This window comes from Aulostomus chinensis, chromosome 21 (assembly GCF_037954235.1).
Source record: "Aulostomus chinensis isolate RoL2024-O1b breed Wild chromosome 21, RoL_Achi_v1.0, whole genome shotgun sequence".
Taxonomy (NCBI): domain Eukaryota; kingdom Metazoa; phylum Chordata; class Actinopteri; order Syngnathiformes; family Aulostomidae; genus Aulostomus; species Aulostomus chinensis.
Genome location: NC_141340.1, coordinates 20981371 through 21002181, shown reverse-complemented (window position 1 = coordinate 21002181; position 20811 = coordinate 20981371). Strand labels below are relative to the sequence as shown.

The 20811-nt window shown below is 51.2% G+C and overlaps 1 protein-coding gene across 5 annotated transcripts in view; it reads left to right on the top strand.

Moving 5' to 3' along the window:
• Window positions 1–20550, top strand: part of arhgap12b (Rho GTPase activating protein 12b) — a 49170-nt gene extending 28620 nt beyond the window's left edge. Inside the window, exons 3-19 of one of the 5 annotated variants that reach the window (XM_086190945.1) lie at window positions 7333–7605; window positions 9146–9286; window positions 9396–9476; window positions 10446–10568; window positions 12051–12125; window positions 12405–12466; window positions 12664–12745; window positions 12908–13030; window positions 13851–13955; window positions 14033–14131; window positions 14481–14583; window positions 14656–14775; window positions 14870–14968; window positions 16240–16317; window positions 16753–16887; window positions 17023–17128; window positions 18630–20550. In XM_086190945.1, the coding sequence (XP_086047071.1) occupies window positions 7333–7605; window positions 9146–9286; window positions 9396–9476; window positions 10446–10568; window positions 12051–12125; window positions 12405–12466; window positions 12664–12745; window positions 12908–13030; window positions 13851–13955; window positions 14033–14131; window positions 14481–14583; window positions 14656–14775; window positions 14870–14968; window positions 16240–16317; window positions 16753–16887; window positions 17023–17128; window positions 18630–18804 (1980 nt within the window). In that variant the 3' untranslated portion in view covers window positions 18805–20550. The remainder of the gene's footprint in view (window positions 1–7332; window positions 7606–9145; window positions 9287–9395; window positions 9477–10445; window positions 10569–12050; window positions 12126–12404; window positions 12467–12663; window positions 12746–12907; window positions 13031–13850; window positions 13956–14032; window positions 14132–14480; window positions 14584–14655; window positions 14776–14869; window positions 14969–16239; window positions 16318–16752; window positions 16888–17022; window positions 17129–18629) is intronic. The other 4 variants (XM_086190942.1, XM_086190941.1, XM_086190944.1 and 1 more) reach the window with 4 other exon arrangements.
• Window positions 20551–20811: the final 261 nt, after the last annotated feature.

Here is a 20811-nt window from a genome sequence, read left to right as displayed (position 1 = left end):
GATTCTGAATGTATAAAAGCATTTGGCATACATCTGAAATGTTAAAACCAAAACACGACGAGCTCTAATTTGCAGCTTGTTTTAACACGATTAAACCGTGCTGTGCCCTTTTCTTCAGCCTGGAGGTTTCTCTGTGTGCAGTATCCAAGCAGCAGCAGCAGTGGGAATTCTCCACCCAGCCGAGGTTTATCATTCCCAGGGTGTGTGTCCATTGACACTGTGTGAGTGTTATCAGCTTCAGACCAAAAGGTTAATTGCTTACATCTCCGTCAAGTTGCGAGCTTGGTTGAATCCTCGGATCCGAGTAATGAAAGTCATCCTGATGGTGCAGAGTGAAAAGATGCTGACGCACTTTCATGCCGCTGTTTTTCACAGCTTTTCCACTTCACACTCACAAACGCCGGCCGTGTTTTGCTGACCTGTGTATGTGGATGCTTGAGGTTGCGTTTGTGAGGGAAGTCAATATTTGCCCCCTCCCAAGCTGTAACGCCAACTGCAGTGCGAAGCTGTAGCTGGTTGCTATGCATCCTTTGGTGAGCTGGTGCATGTTGATATGTTTCTGTGTCAGAGGAGGGTTGGAGGGGCGAGCTCGCAAAATGCCACAGACATGATGATGGAGGAACGAGCCAACGCGGTGTGACTGGCGCTCAGTGAGGTGGAAATAGAGGTTCATCCGGCCATATGACACACCTCTCATCAACAGCATCATGGCTCCTGGAGGGAAGGGGCGGGGGGCGGCTGGGCGTTGGCCGAGCAAAGGAGAAGAGCTAGAAAATAGTCAACAAGACCTAGGAGTATCACAAGATGCAGTGGAGGGAAGAGCAGAGACATTGTGTTTGTAGAGAGAGGAAACAGAAGGAGGCGGGAAGAGGTCAGCGGAGAAAGATGAGAGGACTGAGGACAAAAGAACAGACGGAGCCAAGTGGATGGATGCATCGGCTGGAGGGGGTGCACCCCCACCCTCCCCTCTAACCTTAGCACAGCCGCCACATCGGCGGGGCGTCTCTGTGGTCACGAATCCCTGAGCCACCATGCCACCTCTCAGCCACCCCACCACACTTCCTTTAACCTGCTTTCTTCTAATTTAATTACACAATCGCACGATGTCACGCAGTGACAGGGTGAGTGCACCGGCGCTGCGGCGGGACCCGGAGAGAAGATCATGGAAACATAATCAGCGAACATCTCTGCTGTTTAACGTGCTGCGGCCTTCACATCACCTTAGCGAGAGGAAAGAACACGAACACACACGTAGACACGGACTGCAGGCGGCAGCTGTTGGAGCTAGAACTGGTAGTTGACCCTGGTTGCTGTGCTGGAAATGTGTCAGGGTTTCAGTTCCAGTCTGATTCTTAGTTGAATCTTTGCTGATGCTAATACTAGCATTTGTTGCAGGATCCGGCAAAAACTACCAGACTGATATTCATGTGTGTTCCCTTGATTGAGGGTTTGATGTTAATGGATCTCTGGAGTCTAGAATGGGAGTCCAGACTCTCAATGAACCTACAGAACTCAAAGCAGCTCCTGACTCAGCTCAAGCTTTCAAATCCTGGTGAGGTTTGATCTCAGTGTTGCCCTGCGCACTTGTTTGTGGGGTCATGTGACACTGTCAGCTGATGGGCTGTTTTCTACTGGACAGACTTGCCTTGCGTTGGCACATGTGAAACGGGAACCGAACAGCAGCGCCACTGTCTGCTGTTCTTTCTGTTGTGCTGTTGAGAGCTTTGCTCCAGCGAACAGCAGCAGTGAGCTGGGATTCCAACATCCGATCATCGCTCCTCTGGTATCGTTACTGCTGCTCTGTACTGAAGCGCAAGTATTCAGTGGATGAATCAGTGGGGTAACTGGTAGAACACATTGGCATTAAAACCCAACATAACATCAAGGGTGCTTTGGAGGTGGTAGGAGTCCAGGGGGTGGGGGTGGGGGGGTTGTGCCTCCCATCCTCTGCCTTTGTGTGGTTGCTGTGGCCTCACTAAAATAAACAGATCAGTGCAACACGGTTGTAGCGGTGTCAGACGGTTTAGGAGGAGGGGGATGCAGCAGCGTTTAACTCTTCAAGCTGACAATCGCAGCTGCTCACAGCACCAGTTTGAAGGTGAGGGGTGGCAGAAGGCGGGGCTTCCCCTCTTCACACAAGTGCTTCTGTGGCTTCTTCTGTCAGCAGTTGAGTCAAACACCATGAATTATTAGAGAAGAAACACACGCAACATTCACCATCGTCCCTGTTCGTGCAGCTCGTCACACAGTAAAGCACCAGGAGGACGCTAAGCTGGCGGTGGCGGTTGGGAACCACCTCCCTCTGGACTGAACCCTGGAGAACTCTCACACTTGGCATGGGAGCGACTGAGCCGTTTGGTGATGGTGGGAAGTTGTAAGATGTTTTATTCTGTTCTGACTGGAAGCCGGTCAAAGGTGAGGCAGTAAAGAGAACTGATCTACTTTCTTCCTCTGTAACATCCTGGCATCGGCAGAAGTCTGAGTACACTGCAGCAGTGCGGCTGCATCCTGCTGTGCACTAGTGTGTGTGTGTGTGTGTGTGTGTGTGTGTGTGTGTGTGTACGCACGCGCGCACGAACGGCTGCACAAATACTTCTCAGAGTGCAGCATGGCGATGCAGAAGAGTGGCATGCCATGTGATTGTCTCTGGAAGCCTCTCCCCCTCACACTACCCTCCTCATGGCCAGATAGATTTGATGGAGACTCAGCCTACCTGCTCCAAGACCTCCATCCCAACTCCAGAGAGACACCTAGTGGTCAGGCAGTGTAAGCCCGGTCCCTGCTGCCCTCGCCCTGACCCGCACACATCTCTCCACACAGAGTAATTTATGGTTTCATTTGCAGCGCCCTGAGAGGTCCGGTGCGCTGGTGATTGCACAGACACGGTGGGACTCCTGAGGCTGCATGACGCAGGAGCACAGCGTTCCTCTCAACGTGGTAATAAATACAGCAACTGCAGGAACTGTGATGCAGAAGCTCTCTGAGCTCCATTAGCTGGCCTCCTCTCATCCCTGTCTCGCGCTCTGCGTGTCCGTCATCCTGCGTCCGAGCCGGATCAGTCTTCATCTGCAGCGGTGGCCTGCTCTCTCTCCAGGCTGTGCGATGCTTCCTAATGTAGTTTGTGTAGATTCTGTACTCTACCAGCCGGTAGTCTCATTTATCATGGCCGTGCAGACACGCTGCTGCTGTGACGACTGCTCAGTATTCAGCAGCACTCCCCCCACCTCCTGCCCTTTATCTCGCTCACTCCATCCATCCCTCATTTACACCTCTCTCCCTCCAAGCTGTACGAGCGATCCCTCCCTCCCCCGTGAGTCCTCTCCAGATTTAATTACCTGTCAGAAACCCCGGGTCTGGATCTCCTGCCTCCCAGCCCTCTGCCACATCTCCCTCAGTCCAGACGAGGCTGGTCATCAGCCCTCGTGCGCCTCAGTGACGTGAGTTGATAAATCCTTTTGGCCAACGTCATCTGTCAGGTTTTTTTTTTTTATCATACACAAGTGTTAAATGCACCTCCATCAAACTGGAGGAGTCTCAGGAAGGTCCAGGGATGGATGGAGGCGCTCTGGAAGGGCCCCCTCCCTCAGACACTCAGTGGTGGTGTTGCCTTTCGTTTTAGGATGTCTGAGTTTGAATTCGATCTGTTGAATATATTTTTGAATCCTGTTGCATCACAGTAACGTGCAGAAGAGAAGCATGAAATTAGAGGTTGTTGTTGGAGGAGGCTGAAGTTATTTGTTGCTCATTCACTGCCGGATCAAAAGCAGTGTGGTCAGCATCAGCGTGGGGAGCTGAAGTGAACGTTCTCCTCGTTTTTTCTCCCTTTTCATTGAATCTGTCATTGTAATTGAAAGATGTTTGAGCGTGTTGGACGGGCAGATGAAGCAGAGGGTCGTCACGCTGTGTCTCACTTGGTCTGAAAACCTAGAGATGTAACCAGCTGATGTCGTCATGTGCAGCGTGAATTTCCTCGGTGAGCGTTTATCACCGTGTGCTTTCAGTCCTTCCTTCAAACTCAACTCAACAGATGTTTACGTTCCAGGTTAAAGTCCAACAACAGAACCTGGACAGTTCAGCGTTCTTTACAATTCTCATGTGAGATTCTGGAACAAGGATGTTTATTTTCTGCAAAGTTTGATTGGACCAGACCAGCGATGCTGACAGACCCTCAGACCAACGTGTGTGTGTGTGTGTGTGTGTGTGTGTTATAGCTCATTTATTTCTTCATCTCAGCAGCACCAGCTTGTCATTGTTGAGCATCTTGATTTCCTGCTGCGTCATCTTGATTATCCAGGCTGAAGCGCTTGTGCATCAGCAGTGATCAGTGGTGTTATGCTCCCTGCAGCAGCACTGAGGGTAAATATAGAGCCTGACCTCAGGTGGAACACTCCGGAACAGCCGTTCGTCTGTCAACACGTCTGTCAGTGCCCACTTGAAGTCACACTCACTCTGGTAGAGGAAGATCTGACTTTCAGCACTTCCTGTTGTGTCAGAGCAGTTTGTACTTGGCATTTGTGCGTCTGAGAGGTAGGAAGATCCTCTTCCTCCTAACCTCTGTCACAGTCACCATCTACAACTTCCTCTTACCTTCATCTACTCTGTCAGGCAGCCACAGAGACGGTTAGTGTGTGCAGGAGGGCCGCGGGTGCCGTGCATCGCCATGCGACGTTCATATAAGCCACTGAGAGGTTACGGGAGAGCCAGGGAGGATGACGACGAGGTGTTTGTGTGCAGCCCTGGACTCAAGGTGAAGGCACGGAGACTTTCTTCTGAGTATCAGCAGTGATATTTTCCCCCAATGTTTGCAGAGTCAAACTAATTTAGACCAGCAACAGATGGACATCCCATGGTGATTCATTTCCTGGTGTCTTTTATTGTTTGAGAAGATTCCATCTGACCCTGGCAGACCTCTGCTGCTTTGTAACTGTTCCACTGGAGTGCAGCTAGCTTCATGAGCCAGCGTTTGTCCGTCCGACTCAGTTGGACATCAGTTCAATCAGCTCAACATTCAGACCCGACGGCAGATGGTGCGTTGCGTAAGGCCGCTCTTCCCTTCAGATGCAGAACGGTCCGTTTTACTGAAGAGGGCACCCGTTGTCTCCTGACATCGCTTCTATTTCAAGCTCGCTGCTCAGTTTCAGAGATGTGGTAGTCATCTCTCCTCTTTATAACATTAGTTTCAAGGCTTTAACTCAGCAGCACCTGAGTTTCTGTTGACGCAGGCCTGATGGGTGCGCTGGTTTACACCGGCAGGTGGTGCAGCCGGAGTGTCAGTGACGACTGACAGGCACAAGCTCAGATAGCGAGAGCAAAGCGTCCTGCTCACTGCATTTAGCCGTGATTATCTGCTGCTGCGAGGCCGTCAGGGGACCTGCAGCTTGTTTTCCTTAGACTCCTTTGAAAAGGAATTCATCAGTTGTGTGTGTGTGTGTGTGTGTTGTGAATTAGTGCTGCAACATTAATGGAAAAACAGTATCAACCTCAACCACAAGTTCACATGAACCTGCTTTATTTCCCTCATATTTTATAGTCGTACTATTTTGACTACAGCTCAGCACAAACGCTTGTGTTGTGTTTCTATGCTGGTTCACATTTAAAGTGATCTGTCACGTGTGAGTCACAACAGAAACCCACAGTGAAGCCGTGTGGTTTCACCTCTGGTGTTACGGCGTATGTTAGAACGTCATAACATGAATAGCGAGTCGTAACCAGAGCTGAACCCCCTACGGCTGCAGTCCTGAGACCTTCACCGAGCTGCTGCCTCTCTTCCTGTGGTGACTTGATTCATCCGTGTTTGGATAGAAGTCAGGGTCTGTAGTTTTGGATGTCTGTTCCTCTGCTCCGTCTCTCAAAAGTCGTCCTCGACGTGCCTGACTCACTGTCGCACCTCCTGACACGCTAGAAACTGCTTGAACAAAACCAATGAGCTTAAATCACTGACTTGTCAGCAGTCGACTGATAATTAATGTCCTGAATGACGGTGGTAAATATTTTGGTTTAGATTTTGTCTGTGAAATTCTTCTTTATCAGAAGCCTTACAGTTCGTCTTGCCTGAGTGACTTCACTTGATTGTCTGCATTCAGTTTCATGACAGCCCTAATTGGAGCTGCAGCAGGCGGCTGCATGCAGGTTTGGGGTGATGCGCCTCAACAGGAGTTCATCCAAACCAGCGCGCTTCAGCCCGCCTCAGCCAGACCAGCTCGTCTCAGCCAGACCAGCTCTCCTCAGCCAGACCAGCTCGCCTCAGCCAGACCAGCTCGCCTCAGCTCGTCTCAGCCCGCCTGGTGTCACAGAAACAATGCCTGCGACTAACTGTAAACAGCCAGAAGCCTCTGAAAGCTTCCCCGGCTCCTGCACGGGTGCAGGATATTAAATGATAATTCACGTGACAAATATTCCTGTTATTCCAGGAGCAGCAGGAAGTCCCATCTGCCTCCTGAAAACAGTTCAGACCCAGCACCGTTGCTCGCCAGTGACGAGTGGGAGCGCCGTGGCGCCGGCATATGCTCTGATGTCTAACTTGGAATTTTTGGCATCAGCCTCAGAGACTCAGCGTCGCTCCAAAATCCCCAAATTATTTTACAGAAGCATTCAGAAGAACCTTGAATCGGCTGAGCTGTAGCCATGGTAACGCTGCTTCCTGGCTGCTGCGCAGTGACCTTCGGACGCTGCCAGGATTCTGAGCCTCAAACATGTTTGTAGTGTGTCTGCATTTACACGCTCTATTAGAGGCCGTGTTCACCATCACATTCTATTAATACGTCGGTGTGAGTGTAGTTCCTGCGGTGCAGCGGGTAGAAGCAGCATCATCAAGGCCCGCTGAGTAGAATAAGAGCCGGCCCGTCAGTCGTGTTTGCTAGCAGACCTCTCAGTACTGGACACGTGTGACTGAATGCTGCGTCACCAGATGTTCTAATCGCCCGAGATCCCAGTCTACAGCTGGGGCTCTCTGGTCCGGTCCTGGTCACAGTAGCACCAGCTGAGTCTGACTCAGGTGCCTCAGATGGATCCACTGTTGACTTCCTGTCCTGGGTGTCATTCCTGGTACCTCCTAGAGACGGCACAGACCCTCAACTGCCACCCCTGCTGTGCTGAAAGGAGATGATTGATCTTAACACGTGAACACCAGCATTCATGTGTTCATACCTTCATCTTAAGTGCTCATCCTTCACCTTTATACCTGTGGACAGAGGGGGCCGGTCTGTTCATGACCAGCTGAACCTGTAGGCGTATTAGAGGGTCGGAGTAACGGGAGACGACAGGCGATATCGAGGAGGAGGATCTTACCTTGCAGAAGTACAGATCTGACCTCGTCTCTCTGTCCTCCTCCAGACAACCTCACCCACAGGTCAAGGCCGGTCCGACTCACCGGTCTACACCAACCTCCAGGAGCTTAAGATCTCCCAGTCCAGCCTGCCACCTGTCCCCTCCAGCTCTCCTCTCCATATCCTGGGGGACTGGGAGACCCACAAAGACCTGAGCGGGAGGCATTTCTACTACAACCGGGCCACCGGAGAGCGCACCTGGAAACCGCCGCGTACCCGGGACACCAGCGGCAGCACCAGCAGCATCCGGGGGGACAGCCAAGGCACAGCAGAGAGTGAGGTGAGGAAGGTTTTCTAGCTGTTTACACCTGGACAAGTCAGCAGGCTGTCATGTGACTTTGTCCTTGATTAATACCTGAAACACATTAGTCTAGTTGGTATGTGAGGAAGAGTACGCGCCAGGATGAGGAAGACAACCAGCCTGGAAGTGACTCAGTGGGTCTGTGCGCTTGTGACGCTCGACTTCAATAGACCCAAAACCAACATGCTGGTTACTGAAGGCACAGAAGCAGCCTTTGATTTGAGGAAGTTCTGGTTTCCTGTCTGGTTGCAGTTTTGTCTGGTTGCAAGATTAATGGGCAACGGTGCCCTCTTGTGGTGATATAGTGTATTACAGTACTATGTCAGGTGGAGGAGGGAGGGCTCGTCACACACTAAACATCCCATCATACCAGAGCAGCCGTGAACTCCATGGTTGTGGTGGATGAGTGGCCGCAGTAAAAGTTCTGTTCATTTATTAATGATTCTCTTCAACTTTGAAAATTGCTCACTAATCAACTGACATGCAACAAAAATAAAAGAAAGCTCATGTTCTAAATCTCTGAGTTGAACCAGTTTACCTTCAGCTAGCTGTTCTACAGTTTGAAGCTAAGCTAACCGGCTGCCAAGCGTCACAGCACAATTAGCAAACACAAAGTCTTAAAGTGATCGAAATTCTTTCCACAAAGAAAACAGACTTTGTTACGTTGAACTCTGGCTCTAATCTGTTGTGAGGATGGGAACCTTAGTGTAGCTTTTTGTGCTGCAGTGAGATCACGCCAGCGCAGCGTAACCATGACGATGTTTGTCTCCGAGCACAGTGAAGGGCGTGGCATCAGTGGCTGTGACAGTGACATTCTAATGCCATCTTGAGCAGCTCCACACAAACCCACATACTTCTGTTCTTAGCGTTAGCATCGTTGCTAACGAGGAGGGGTCATATGTGCTCTGCTTCTCACTACTAAGCTCTGGACTATTTAGAAAAGCAGCAGTGTTATTTCTGTTGCTCATGTTCAGGCAGCCATTCACATGGTATTTGAGTATATATGTGGTTGTCGGGGGGGGGGTCACCCTGGTTACCGTGACAGTGAGGGAGAAGCTTGTTCTTGACAGATCTGATGATGTCAGTAGTAGAGAGAAAACCCAGATTGTTAATGTTGCTGTTGACGCTCCAACAGGCCTTGTGTCACTCACACACCCTCCCCCTCCTCGTCCTCCTCGTCATCATCGTCGCGCTGCAGCTCTCAGACTGACGAGTGACAGCAGGACTTCGCCGTCATTCATAGAAAGAATGAACACGTGCGTCATCGTGTCGCTGCCTGGGAAGAAAAGAAAACTCAAATAGAAGTAACAAATAGGTGATTAAAAGCAAAGGAGCCGTGCTGCTCCGTCAAACACGTTGAGGCAATGTTGTCATAGAAACATGACACTCATGCACAGCTCTTCTGTCTGGAGCGACGCGTGTCCAAGCCAGAGACCGCGTCAGACGTCCCTGACGGGTCCCCGGCATGCTCGTGTTGTTCTCTAAAGTTGAGTCCTAAAGCTCCTCCTTCCCTCCGCAGCCGGCGTCGTCAGAGGAGAACTGCCACAGCACCCACTCCAGTCAGTCGGACAGCCAGTACGGATCGCCCCCTAGAGGCTGGTCGGAGGAGCTGGACGAGCACGGACACACACTCTACGTCTCTGAGTACACTCAGGAGAAGGTGCAGTGCTGCTTTTCAGGGACAGTTTCAGTGACTGGACTTTGCTGCTTTGTGTTGTTCAAATGCCGTTTTAAGTTTCCTGGGCCTTGACTGGTCTCTGTGTTTGCAGTGGATCAAACACGTGGATGAACAAGGCCGGCCCTACTACTACAGTGCTGATGGATCCAGGTCCGAGTGGGAGTTGCCCAAGGTGAGATGAGCCGTCATGGCTTCAGTGCCACACCCCCTTAACATCGATCCTGGATCGATTTACAGAGTGAAAATGGCTCCTCTCAGCACCGGTTAGTGCTGACGTTAAACTATAAAGTCTGCACACTCGACCTTCAGTGCGTCCGTTTCCTGCGGCAGCTTGACTGAAGGTTGAAGCTCAGGTGTAGCCAGGTGAGGCTGTCTGACTGATCGTGTGATCAGCTGAGTCAGCGTGGAATGACTGAGGTCTGGTTCTTCTCAAGGGTCCAGGCGTTCACAGTGAGCCACACCTGTAGGTTCCAGGTAGCAAACATCCCGATACGCGATATCATCAACCCCCACCAGAAACGCCTTCGTCAGCTGAGCGAGAACTTTCTGCGCCACCACTCACACACAGCCTGTGCAGCTGAACAACTCTGATCAAAGGTCATGTAGATGCCAGGTGGGTCACATGGTGACTGCTTTTAAAAAGATGAAGCTTCTTTTGTCTGTTGTAATCAGATTACTGAAATCACTGGCTAAATAAAAACGGCGTGCCCCTGGATCACCCTGCATGAGTTCAGTCCTGATGTTTCCATTGATGGTTTTTGGAGCTCATCAACAAACGCTGCTGATCACCTGACACTTTTTCTGTGGCTCCGCCTCCTGGCATGGGGTCTTAGTGTCTTACTTGAACCCCCTGGTGAGGCAACTATTCTCGGCTCACTCATTACCTCATAATCTGGAGGCTTTACAGCAGACCAGAATAGAGCGTTCAGTCTCAGAGTGAGTGGACATCAGCCAGGACATGGACGCTGTCAGAGGAGCTGCCAGCTGACGGCGGCAGACAGAGAGCTGCTCTCTTCAATGCTGCTGTGGACGGTAAAAAGAGAGGTAGGGGAGAGGAGGCGACAGCGGAGGGTCTTTGAGGAGCTCCGACAAGTCTAAACTTCACCTCTGTCTCTCTATCGCCCCCTCTCTTTCTCTGCAGTACAACATCTCCCCTCAATCTGGAGAGGTCCCCAAGAGTCGGAGTCTGGAGAGGAGGCAGCAGGACCCCATCGTCCTCACCAAGTGGAGACACAGCACCTACGTCCTAGATCTCAATGACAAGGTAGGTGCCACCCTGAGGGAGACAGACTCACTCCTGCTGCCGCCGAAGGTGTTTACTCTGTCCGGCGTCTCCCTGACGGCCAGTTAATCCCGGAACATTAACAACGCTGTCAGGTCAACAAGGGAAGAGGCTGCATCTCTGCTGTGGTCAGGAACCTGCCGGAAAGGCAGCAGCGTTTATTGCTGGAGGTTGTGAGCGTTGCTGTCAGTCGGCCTGCTTCCTCTCAGTTCTTCAGAGTACATTGGGGTGTGGGGTCGCTCCCCTTCACAGCGCAGACTGGTGACACCAGACGGGAAGGCTGTCAGTCAGGCTTCACAAACACTGACTCCTACAGTTTCCATCATGCAACTGCGTGGGCCCCAGAGGTGGAGAATGAATGCGGAGCTCAACGCTCGTTCTGTTTAAGCAGGCACAGACTGACGCTTGAGATTACGATGTATTTGATGACGTTGGCGGTCGCTCGTTATCGCAGCGAAGCTAACTAGCAGTCGGCCGTGTGGTGCACCAGAGAGGAGAGGAGCGTCTCTCATCCAGCTCTAAAACTTGTTCCTAGGAGAGGAATCACATGATCATGATCACATAGAGTGACCCAGATGTTTATGACATCACACTTAACATGGAAACTTTTTCTTGATTGTCTTTTTCACTGAGGGAGAGGGAAGAGATGCTTCTTGAGGGAAGTTTAAAACAGCAAGTAGATCAGGTACCTGTTAAGATTGACAGCTGGAAGGAGGCTCTGGACACCGCTGGATTTCCTGCTCAGGCTGTCGTTCACACCGCAGCCTCCGTGTCATGTTTCAGGGTGCTGAGTTGGGATATTGCCCAGGACCTCTGCTCCGGCTCCCGTTCCAGGGAGACGACCGGGGGAGGCTGCCGTGTGAACGAGGCAGACACCCATGTGTGTTTGTCAAGTGTTGAACTGGTTTCTGACGAAGATCTAAAGTGTCTGTGAGACCTGAGAAGTCACACGTTCTCGTTCTGGGATGGGAAGCTAATGCTCTCCTGGCTTCCTTGCAGTTCTCTTTCAAAATCTGGCGGTTTGCTTCTGACCCGCACAAGAAGAGATTCCGTCTGTCTCTTTGCTGTGATAAAGTTGGTACCGCTCACGTCCTCACCTCCTCTGATCCTCCCGTAATCTGATCTGATTCACGGTCCGTGTATTCTGGAGGAATATTATGTTTGATTCCATCACGAATCGTCGCAATCAAAGTGGGGTGTCACTGATTCATCCTGTTAGACAAGGAGGGGGAAAGCAGCTCTGATGGAACTGAATCAACTCACTCAGATGTACAAGCATGTGGTCGTCAATCCGAACCCTAACTTGCTCTCTCCTGTAATCTCTAACCTGCAACCCAATCTTCTTCTTCTGCTGCAGGAGGCCCTCGATCATTCCCTGCTCCTCACTAAACTCCGACTGTCTTCATTGTAGTTGCTTGGTAGTTTGGTAGTTGTAGTCTCATCATGTCGTGCTCTTGTTGCTAGGAGAGTGCTCCAGCGCCCAAGCAGAGCCCTCCAGACTCTGACTCCTGCCCGTCATCTCCTAAGCACCCCTCGACCGTTAGTATTGCACTCATCGTCCCGCTGCCACCCAGATACCAACACACTCGTCCTGCTCACCTCCCTCATCCACCTCTAACAGCATCACACCTCATGCATGGCGAAGCCCTCCCTGCCAGCAGAGACGTGGCGGTGCATGAACATCAGTCAGCAACACACTCCCATTTGCTTCCCAAGCTTCAGCTAGTGTGTGTGTGTGTGTGTGTGTGTGTGTGTGTGTGTGTGTGTGTGTGTGTGTGTGTGTTCTGGTTCTTATCCACCACTGTTCTTCCTCCACAGCCCTCAGAGAAGTGTGGCGTCCTCAACGTCACCAAGATCACCGAGAACGGGAAGAAAGTCAGGTGAGTTGGATGTTGCCGTGCTACAGCATGGAGTTGTGACTGTGACTGCAAATGTCAGTCTGTAGGGAACGACGTTCACGCCGCGCCGCGCGAGAGTTAGTATTTAGACGCCGTCAAACGCTGCCCCTTCCTGTGATGTGAACCTTGCGTTTGGCCATATTTTGATTTGTAATTCAGCGCTTTATTGTGACACGCAGGAAGAACTGGACGTCATCGTGGACGGTGCTGCAGGGTTCCTCCCTGCTCTTTGCCAAGGGTCAGGGCGCCAGCACGAGCTGGGTACGTATCCCATCAGCCCTTGTGTTTCCACCAGCTTTGGGAGCTTTATTATTTGTGTCGATCCGTTCATCTCCTCCTTATTCTGCGAAGTCTTCATCTCCACCTGTGCTGTGAATTGTGTCATCGTCTCTTTGTTGCTTTCTCCTCTCCTCCCTCCTGAAGTCGTATTACCGCAGCGGCTCCATCCCAGAGCTGCTCCTCACTCTTCTTAGCACCTGGAAGCGCTCAGTCAAGCCCCGCCCTGCCGTCTCCTATCTGAACTGTCGGCCTGCGCAGGCCGCCGCTGTATGTCCCTCCTCTCTGCACGTCTCACTGCTCCTGCTTCCTCCACGCTTCCTCTCCATGCTGCTTTGGCTGGACGTGTGTGTGTGTGTGTGTGTGTGTGTGTGTGTGTGCGTGCGTGCGTGCGTGTGTGTGTCTTGATTTAAATTTGAAAGAAAATTGAAGGAATTTTTTAAACAATCTTTACTCCTGGTGGAACGTGTAGCTAGACTGACATCTGAATATTTCAGACAGTTAATAATGTAAACAGCTTTGTGTTGTGTTCATGCTGTGTGCATGCGTGACATTAATAACAAAACTAACCTGGTCTTACAACAAAATACTGAGTTGAGCTGGGTTTTACTGCAACCAGGACTCACCACCGGCCCCTGAATGTTACTTTTTATCAGTTAATTACAATCAGCCTCAACAAATGTAAATTTCACATCATGTGACGAAGGTTTGGCATTCCCACTCCACACAGCTTCATAACATGAAAGTAAGAACCCCTCGTGGTTGATTTATTAGACTGTTGGGAGTTTGATGGCTCAGCGCGGTGGAGATTTGCTCCTCAGAGCTTGGGTTCTGAGTGAGGAGGAATCTGTTGACGCTTGATAGCAGTGAAGCTGTGCGGCCGTGTGGAGGGTGGAGACCCGGCCCCCCTACCAGGACCACCAAATACTGTTAGCAAGACCTTTTATCCTGAATACTCAGTGTTTTCTACTTAAACTCCTGCCTGCGCTGCCTGGTTCAGTGTCTTTGACTCCAACACATCTCTAATTCCCCAAACACTCCTGTCCCACCAACATCTGCCAGCATCTCTCATACCGAGGCTTTGTTTCAGAAGTTCGGCAGCAACCAGTCCAAACCCGAGTTCACTGTCGACCTGCGGGGGGGTTCGGTGGAATGGGCGTCCAAGGACAAGTCCAGCAAGAAGCACGTCATCGAGGTACCGCCACGTTTTAAGGTCTCATTCTGGTCAAACCCAGTTTATACAGCTCACCTTTGACCTTTTGACCCCCCCAGCTGAAGACCCGTCAAGGGACTGAGCTGCTGATCCAGTCAGAGATCGACAGTGTCATCAACGACTGGTACCGGGCCCTGACGGAGACCATCAACACACACGTGAGTGGGTCTTTCACATCCATGACAGAAACCAGGGTTACATCTGAGCTTTTATCTGCACTCGTGAGGACTAGTGAGTGGCAACTTCAACAAGCCCGATAGATAAAAGAAAATGTGACTAGCCACTCAGGCTAGCTGCAGACAATTCATCTTCACCTGTGGATTTCTGTAGTAGCCTTAGGGCTAGCAGGCTAGCAGGCTAGTGATCCATCTGCTGGCAGGCAGCAGCAGTGAAACATCAGCGCATCCATAGCTTAGTGCCGGTGCCGGTAGGGAAGTTCCACCAGAGCTCCAGTCAGTCAGTAAAAGGTGTGAAGAGGTTCAGTCCATGGCGTCCCCCTCTGTCCAGGCCTGGGAGTCGGACGAGGCCATAGAGGAGGACATGCCCGAGTCCCCGGGAGCTGAGAAACAGGACAAGGAGAAAGACCAGCGGGACTCCAAGAAGAACAGAGGTGAGACGGCTGAGAGCAGCTGAGTAGCCAGAGAGTAAAGACAGAAGCTCATTTGCTGCCTGTCGCCCTCAGTGATGAAGACCTCGGTGAGCATGGACTCATCAGACCAGAAGAAGACCAGGATGAAGCTGAAGAAGTTCCTGACACGCCGACCCACGTATCAGGCCGTCAGGGACAAAGGCTACATCAAAGGTACCAGCGCCGTGCCGGGACCAGTTCTCCACCACAGAACCTCCGGCTCTCCCTGGCCTGCTGACACTGACCATGTGACTGTTTCTCTCCCCAGATCAGGTCTTTGGCTGCAGTCTGACCAGTCTGTGCCAGCGGGAGAACACGTCAGTGCCCAACTTTGTCAAAATGTGCATCGACCATGTGGAGAACACAGGTAGAACCGGCACCTGCCTCCTCTGTCCATTCTGATCCCTCAGGACTAAAACCTGCAGCACACAGTGGAACTGGCTAGTTATTAATTCAGCTGTGACGTCATGGTCACTGACGGAAGTTTGTTCCTTCTTTGTTTCAAGGACAAGTCAGATCGGTTCTAACCCTGCCTGCTCCTGATGAGACGGCAGGCGACCAATCAGAATCAGCTCTCACTAACGAGCTCATCAGTAACTGCTTTGATATAAACATCTCAGTAATGAAATGCATAAATGGACAGCAGATATTCAAAATGGTGTCCGACGGTCAAGCCAGGCCCCTAAAATTTGAGTGCTCCTGTGTACTGAGTTTCATGGTAAAACTGGCTGGAGCGCTGGCGGGTAACCTCGTGGATGGAGGATGCGCTTTTAAGATGAATAGAAGTAATGAAAGAAAACACAGGAAGTCAGAATCAACCCGACGGCCGCGGGGAGCACGAGCAGAATCAGGGGGTTAGAAACCAGACCTGACGTGAGGAACCCCTCCTCCTCCGCAACACGGCCGCATGAACGAATGAAAACCTTCAACAGGTGACTGAATGTCAGTAGCAGTAACTTGGTGTACCACTGGGTGTCAGTGCTGAGCATCTCAACGCGCTCACACAAACGCTCACACACACCTGCAATTACCTGCAGGTTCTTCTTCTCTTCTTGTTCGTCGTGCTTGTTGTAACTTGTTTCTCAGATTTGACGCTGAACAAAAATATTCTCACTCCACGATTCAGGAACGTTCTGTGTGTTTATGACCCAAATATTTTCGTCCGCAGAGTGCAGGAGCGTGAAATCAACCATCAGCCATTCTCTCACTGGCTGCCGCTGCTGGCAGCAGCCAGTGAGAGACAGAGGCCTCACTGTGGACGTCTCCCTGGAGTCTGTAACCTTTTCACAGAGCAACAAAGAACAAATGAGATTATGGATGCAGGCTGGAGGAATGTTCTCCGAGTCAGGAACACGCTGACGCGCAGACCGGCCCACAGATGGAGAACAGCGGTTCTGTGTGCACGACCTAGTGACACTGAAAAGTCGCAGGTTGACAGGACGCGACATCTGCTGGCACACAGAACAAATTATTTACTCAAACAAAAAGACAATGGCTGCAAATACAAGGGCAGATGGACTTTGAGCATTGATTCTTTTTGTTCAGCGTCATTGACTGCAGCAGTGTGAGAGGTCAGAGGTCACATCCTCCCATCTACACTCACCGCCGTGTCTCTGTGGCCTCCTCTTCCCTCTGCAGGTCTCAGTGTTGACGGTTTGTACAGAGTGAGCGGGAACCTGGCCGTCATACAGAAGCTGCGCTTCGCTGTGAACCACGGTAGGACCCCAGTCAGCTGACCGGCCGCTGCACTCACGCTCGGCGCCTCGCCGCAGCACCATAGTCCCTCCTCTGCGCCTGAGCGCCCCTGACTCTAGTCTAGAGCCTCGCGTGTGCCAGGATGTGTTTGGGGTGAGGCTGCAGGGTTCGAGGTTCACCGCTCGGTTTAACGCCTAGTGAGCCGAGACGCGTAAAAACTCTGTCATCACAGTTGCAACATCGCTTGATGCATATCTGGACAATCGTCAGCTGTGTGCACACAGGCCGCCGGGCCGCCGGGCCGCCCTCCGCCCGTGCACACAGATCACCCAAACTTGCACTGGCACAGTCAGGCTCGTCTAGCGTGGGTTCACCTGCATCTGTTCAGCTTCTAGAAGATTCACATCTGACATGAGTTTACCCTGATAACACGCCCTCCCTCCCTCCCTCCATCAGATGAGAAGGTGGATCTGAATGACAGCAAGTGGGAGGACATCCACGTCACCACTGGCGCTCTGAAGATGTTCTTCAGGGAGCTTCCGGAGCCCCTCTTCTCCTACGGGTCCTTCAATGACTTCGTCAACGCGATCAGTGAGTGACTTGGTTTGTCCCCTTTAAAGCAGGACCTCCACCGGGATCCTCTCACCTGTCGTCCTGGTTTGTGGCCACCAGATGGTGCTAAGAACATGTTCATCTGCTGACCAGCTGCCTGTTTCTCTGCCTTAGAATGTTCCGACTACAAGCAGCGAGTCAATTCAATCAAAGACTTGATCAAGAAGTTACCAAAACCAAACCACGACACAATGCAGGCTCTCTTCAAGCACCTGCACAGGTGAGAAGACAGCAGCACCTCACGGCACACACGTAGTTCATACTTAGCTGTTGTAATGACCTCTTCAGTGACTGCATTCGTTTCATAAGAGGATCTTCTTTGACGCTGCTGTGTTCTCCTGGGCTCCTCTCTGGCTGAGCCGGGTCTCCTGAGTCTCTGTGGCCACGTTTGTCGACTCTTAGATTTTTCAGAACTCGATGAAGACTTGGAAACTGAGAACTCTGATCTGCTGAGGGCCAAGCAGCCTGAAATGAGGGTGGGGCTTTGTTGAATCGATTTGATGTTTGTCTCTGGTTGAGAGCGAAGCCCCTCATTCAGCAGCAGCAGCAGCGGTTTGACAGGGTTGAAGTACGTTGACGGTCCCCTCAGCTGAGCTCATGAAACCGGACCTGGGCCTTGAAGTCCAGGTGGTTTGGGGAGATTCTTTCACTCATACCTGTTTATGAACATGTACAGAAATACGTATGATGTAGAATCCACAGTTTGCCATTCGTTTTAGTGGGATACAAATATTGACGTGAACTTGTTTTCATGTTTCGCGTGTGAACAGAATTTACAGAGAATTTGTGAAAGTCCTGGTAATGAAGTGGTGAACCTGCGCATGAACGGCGCTGCTGCATAGGCACCTTTGGTATTTGTTGGATTGAACGATCACTAAAATGACTTCTGGGAAAAGTCTCCGAAAGATTTGGTGCTGGAGTCCATAAAAGAAGGAGGGAAACCAGACCTGACCGGCAGAGTCGGTCTCTGCAGGGACCGTCAGCAAAGTGCGGCGGCCAGAAGAGTAAAATGTTCTCCACCGTGTGGCGCTGACACAAGGGTCAAGTCCCACGGGTCACAGGACCAGGTCATCAGCTCATCAAGGTCACCAAAGGCCCCCACCTGACATGGCGGTCCCCTCAGGACCCGCAGCCTTCATCACCAGTGTCTCGCATGTGACCGCCGGCTGGAGGCACGGTAAATGCCGGCGGTCACACACGGACGCCAGCCGGCCCCGGCGTGTATCCGTAGCCCCCTGCAGCCGACAGCAGTATGATATGTTCACAATGACATTTGCTTGGCTTTCCAATTTGCATTTATATGGCAGCGTGTTCGCTGTAATTCACTCGCCAGGAAGTGGCGTTTCTTCAGGAAATTTATAATGTGACATTCAGTGTATGGAGGTCTGTGTATCAGCAGGCGGATTTGATCTTTCTTCTCTCTCTCCTCCATGAATATGTTATTGTTTTGAGGATCTGCATGCGAGGATGTAGATTCTATTTAAAAAGGCTATTATGCTGTGTAGCCTGCGGCGCTGAGCGGATCGCCGCGGCGCCGCATCTCCAGCCCTGAGATGTGTGTAAAGACTGGAGGAGTAACGTTGTAATGTTGTTTTTCCTAGATGAAACCCTCAAGCTGCTCTGGAACACAACTGTTCTGCTAATACCCCTGAACACACACACACACACACACACACACACACCCCCTGAAGCCATTTATGTACAGTCTCCTGTTGTTCCAGGGTGATTGACCACGGCGAGGCCAACCGCATGACCACCCAGAGCGTGGCCATCGTTTTCGGACCCACTCTGCTCCGGCCCGAGACTGAGACGGGCAACATCGCGGTCCACATGGTGTACCAGAACCAGATCGTGGAGCTCATACTACTGGAGTACGAGAGCATCTTCGGCAGGTAGAGGCGGCGGCGGCGGCGGCGGCTGAGAAGGAGGAGCTTTGAGCTTTCCCCACTTTTCTTTGACTGAACTGAACGTTGCTGTGGACCAAGTGGAACAAGTCACACTCACTGACTGCTAACAGAGGCATGACAGGCGTTGCACTTAAGTTTTGGAGATAATTTTAAAAAGTGTGCAGATATCACCCGGTGGCGAGTGTGTTGTCATGGCGACGTCTGTGTGATTTGGTGGATTTTGAGTATTCAGGTGTTGTTCACATACACTGAATCCTTGTGGCCAGTAATTTGAGCTCTGACACACCCGCCTCCTGGAGGAGCAGCGCGGCGACCAATGGCGGCAGCGCGTCACTCTTGTGGCATTAGAGGCGACAGACCTGACCACAACACCTGAAGACGAGTGGCGTGTTGAGTCTGATGTGACTGTGATGGTGTCTGTGTCGTGGCGCTCGTGTCTGTGACGTGTGCTGGCGGCTCGAATCAGAATCAGTGTTTTATTAACAGACTGTCTTTTTGCACTCGGATGAACTGGAGCAGAGTTACAGATTGTGTCCCCACAGTCCTGCTTACCTCGGTGCCACCCCCACCCCCACCTCCCACAGCCCCACCCCCCTTCAACCAGTGTCAACCATTAACCCTGTGACCAGAGCCTCCCGTGACTGGAAGGCTGGAGGTGACCCAGTGTATGTTGGTGTGTGAGTGAATTAAGCTAAATGGCATCAGACCTGAGCAGAAGCGTCTTTTGTGTGGCGTGTCGTGGCGTCTAAATGTGTTCTGGGCGACGTTTGCCTGGAGTGGCGAGGTGCGACATCCTCGGCGCGAACCCTTCAGTGTTGGCGGGAAACATCACGGGTGTTCGTGGGTTTCTGTGCGCTGCCGTGAATTGAGTGTGTGGGATTGATGAGCCTCCGCTAAGCTAATATTAAAGAGTATTCAGAGGAGGGAGACGGGCTGAGGGTGTGTGTGTGTGTGTGTGTGTGTGCGTGTGTGTGTGGTAGAGCGCTGACAGCCTGTTAAACCCTTCAGAGCATATGTACAGTGACAGAAGCTAGTTGTTCCAGTGTTCTAGTGATTTTAATGGTGAACTTTTTGATTTTGTACATTTGAATTAAAACATCCTGGGATTGTGAGAAGACGAAGCCCTGAGGGGCTTCAGTCTGACGGTGGTCTGGAGTGTTCGCGCGTGCTCAGCTGCACATTTTGAATGTAATTTTCAAGCTAACTGCTGTTTGTGAAATTGCCCTGTCTAATAAAAAAAAGACAAACTAAGTGTGTGTGTGTGTGTGTGAGTGTGGTGATGAGACGGTGAAGCCATTTAACCTTCAATCAACTCTAAAGCTTCACCTCTCCTTTGCCTTTAATTACATAATTGAATTAATCTACTCAACGCTGATATCCCAGTTATTGAATTGAGTGATTAAACTTTCAGGTTTCAATCACTTATACTTCTACTTGTTAATTATGAAATGTACTTTAGTGTATTTCTGCAGAGCTCTGAGTCGCAGCACCACCTCTGGCGTTCTGCTCCCATTAAACGGATTTCTGGGTTCTTCAGAAGCGTTCTCGCCGTCACCTCGCAGGTCAAACGCAGCCACTGACCTGCAGGCTGCACATTAATTGATGTCTAATTAGGTAATTGCCAGCGTGCCAGCTTTGATTAAGCAGCTGGAGGAGCCAGTGAGTGGAGCCAAGCTGCTCGCTGGGGGGCCACACACACACACACACACACACACTCTTTACTGGCTCTTTGTTTGTTTACGTGCTCGTGTGAGAGGTCTCGCTGGAGGAACGTTTCTGTGAAAAGAGGTTTTTATGAATAAATCAAAAACTAAAGTCCTGGCTGGTGAAGTCACGACTTTGATTCAACAGTGAAACGCTGGACCGTCTGAATCCGCTTCGCCGAACCGGTTCAATGTTCCGAACCCCACATGGAAGCGTTTTAGGGGCCGGTGCTCTGGAAGGACCCCCACCTCCAGACGCGTGTGCTGACCTCCAGACGGTTCTAGCAAACCGC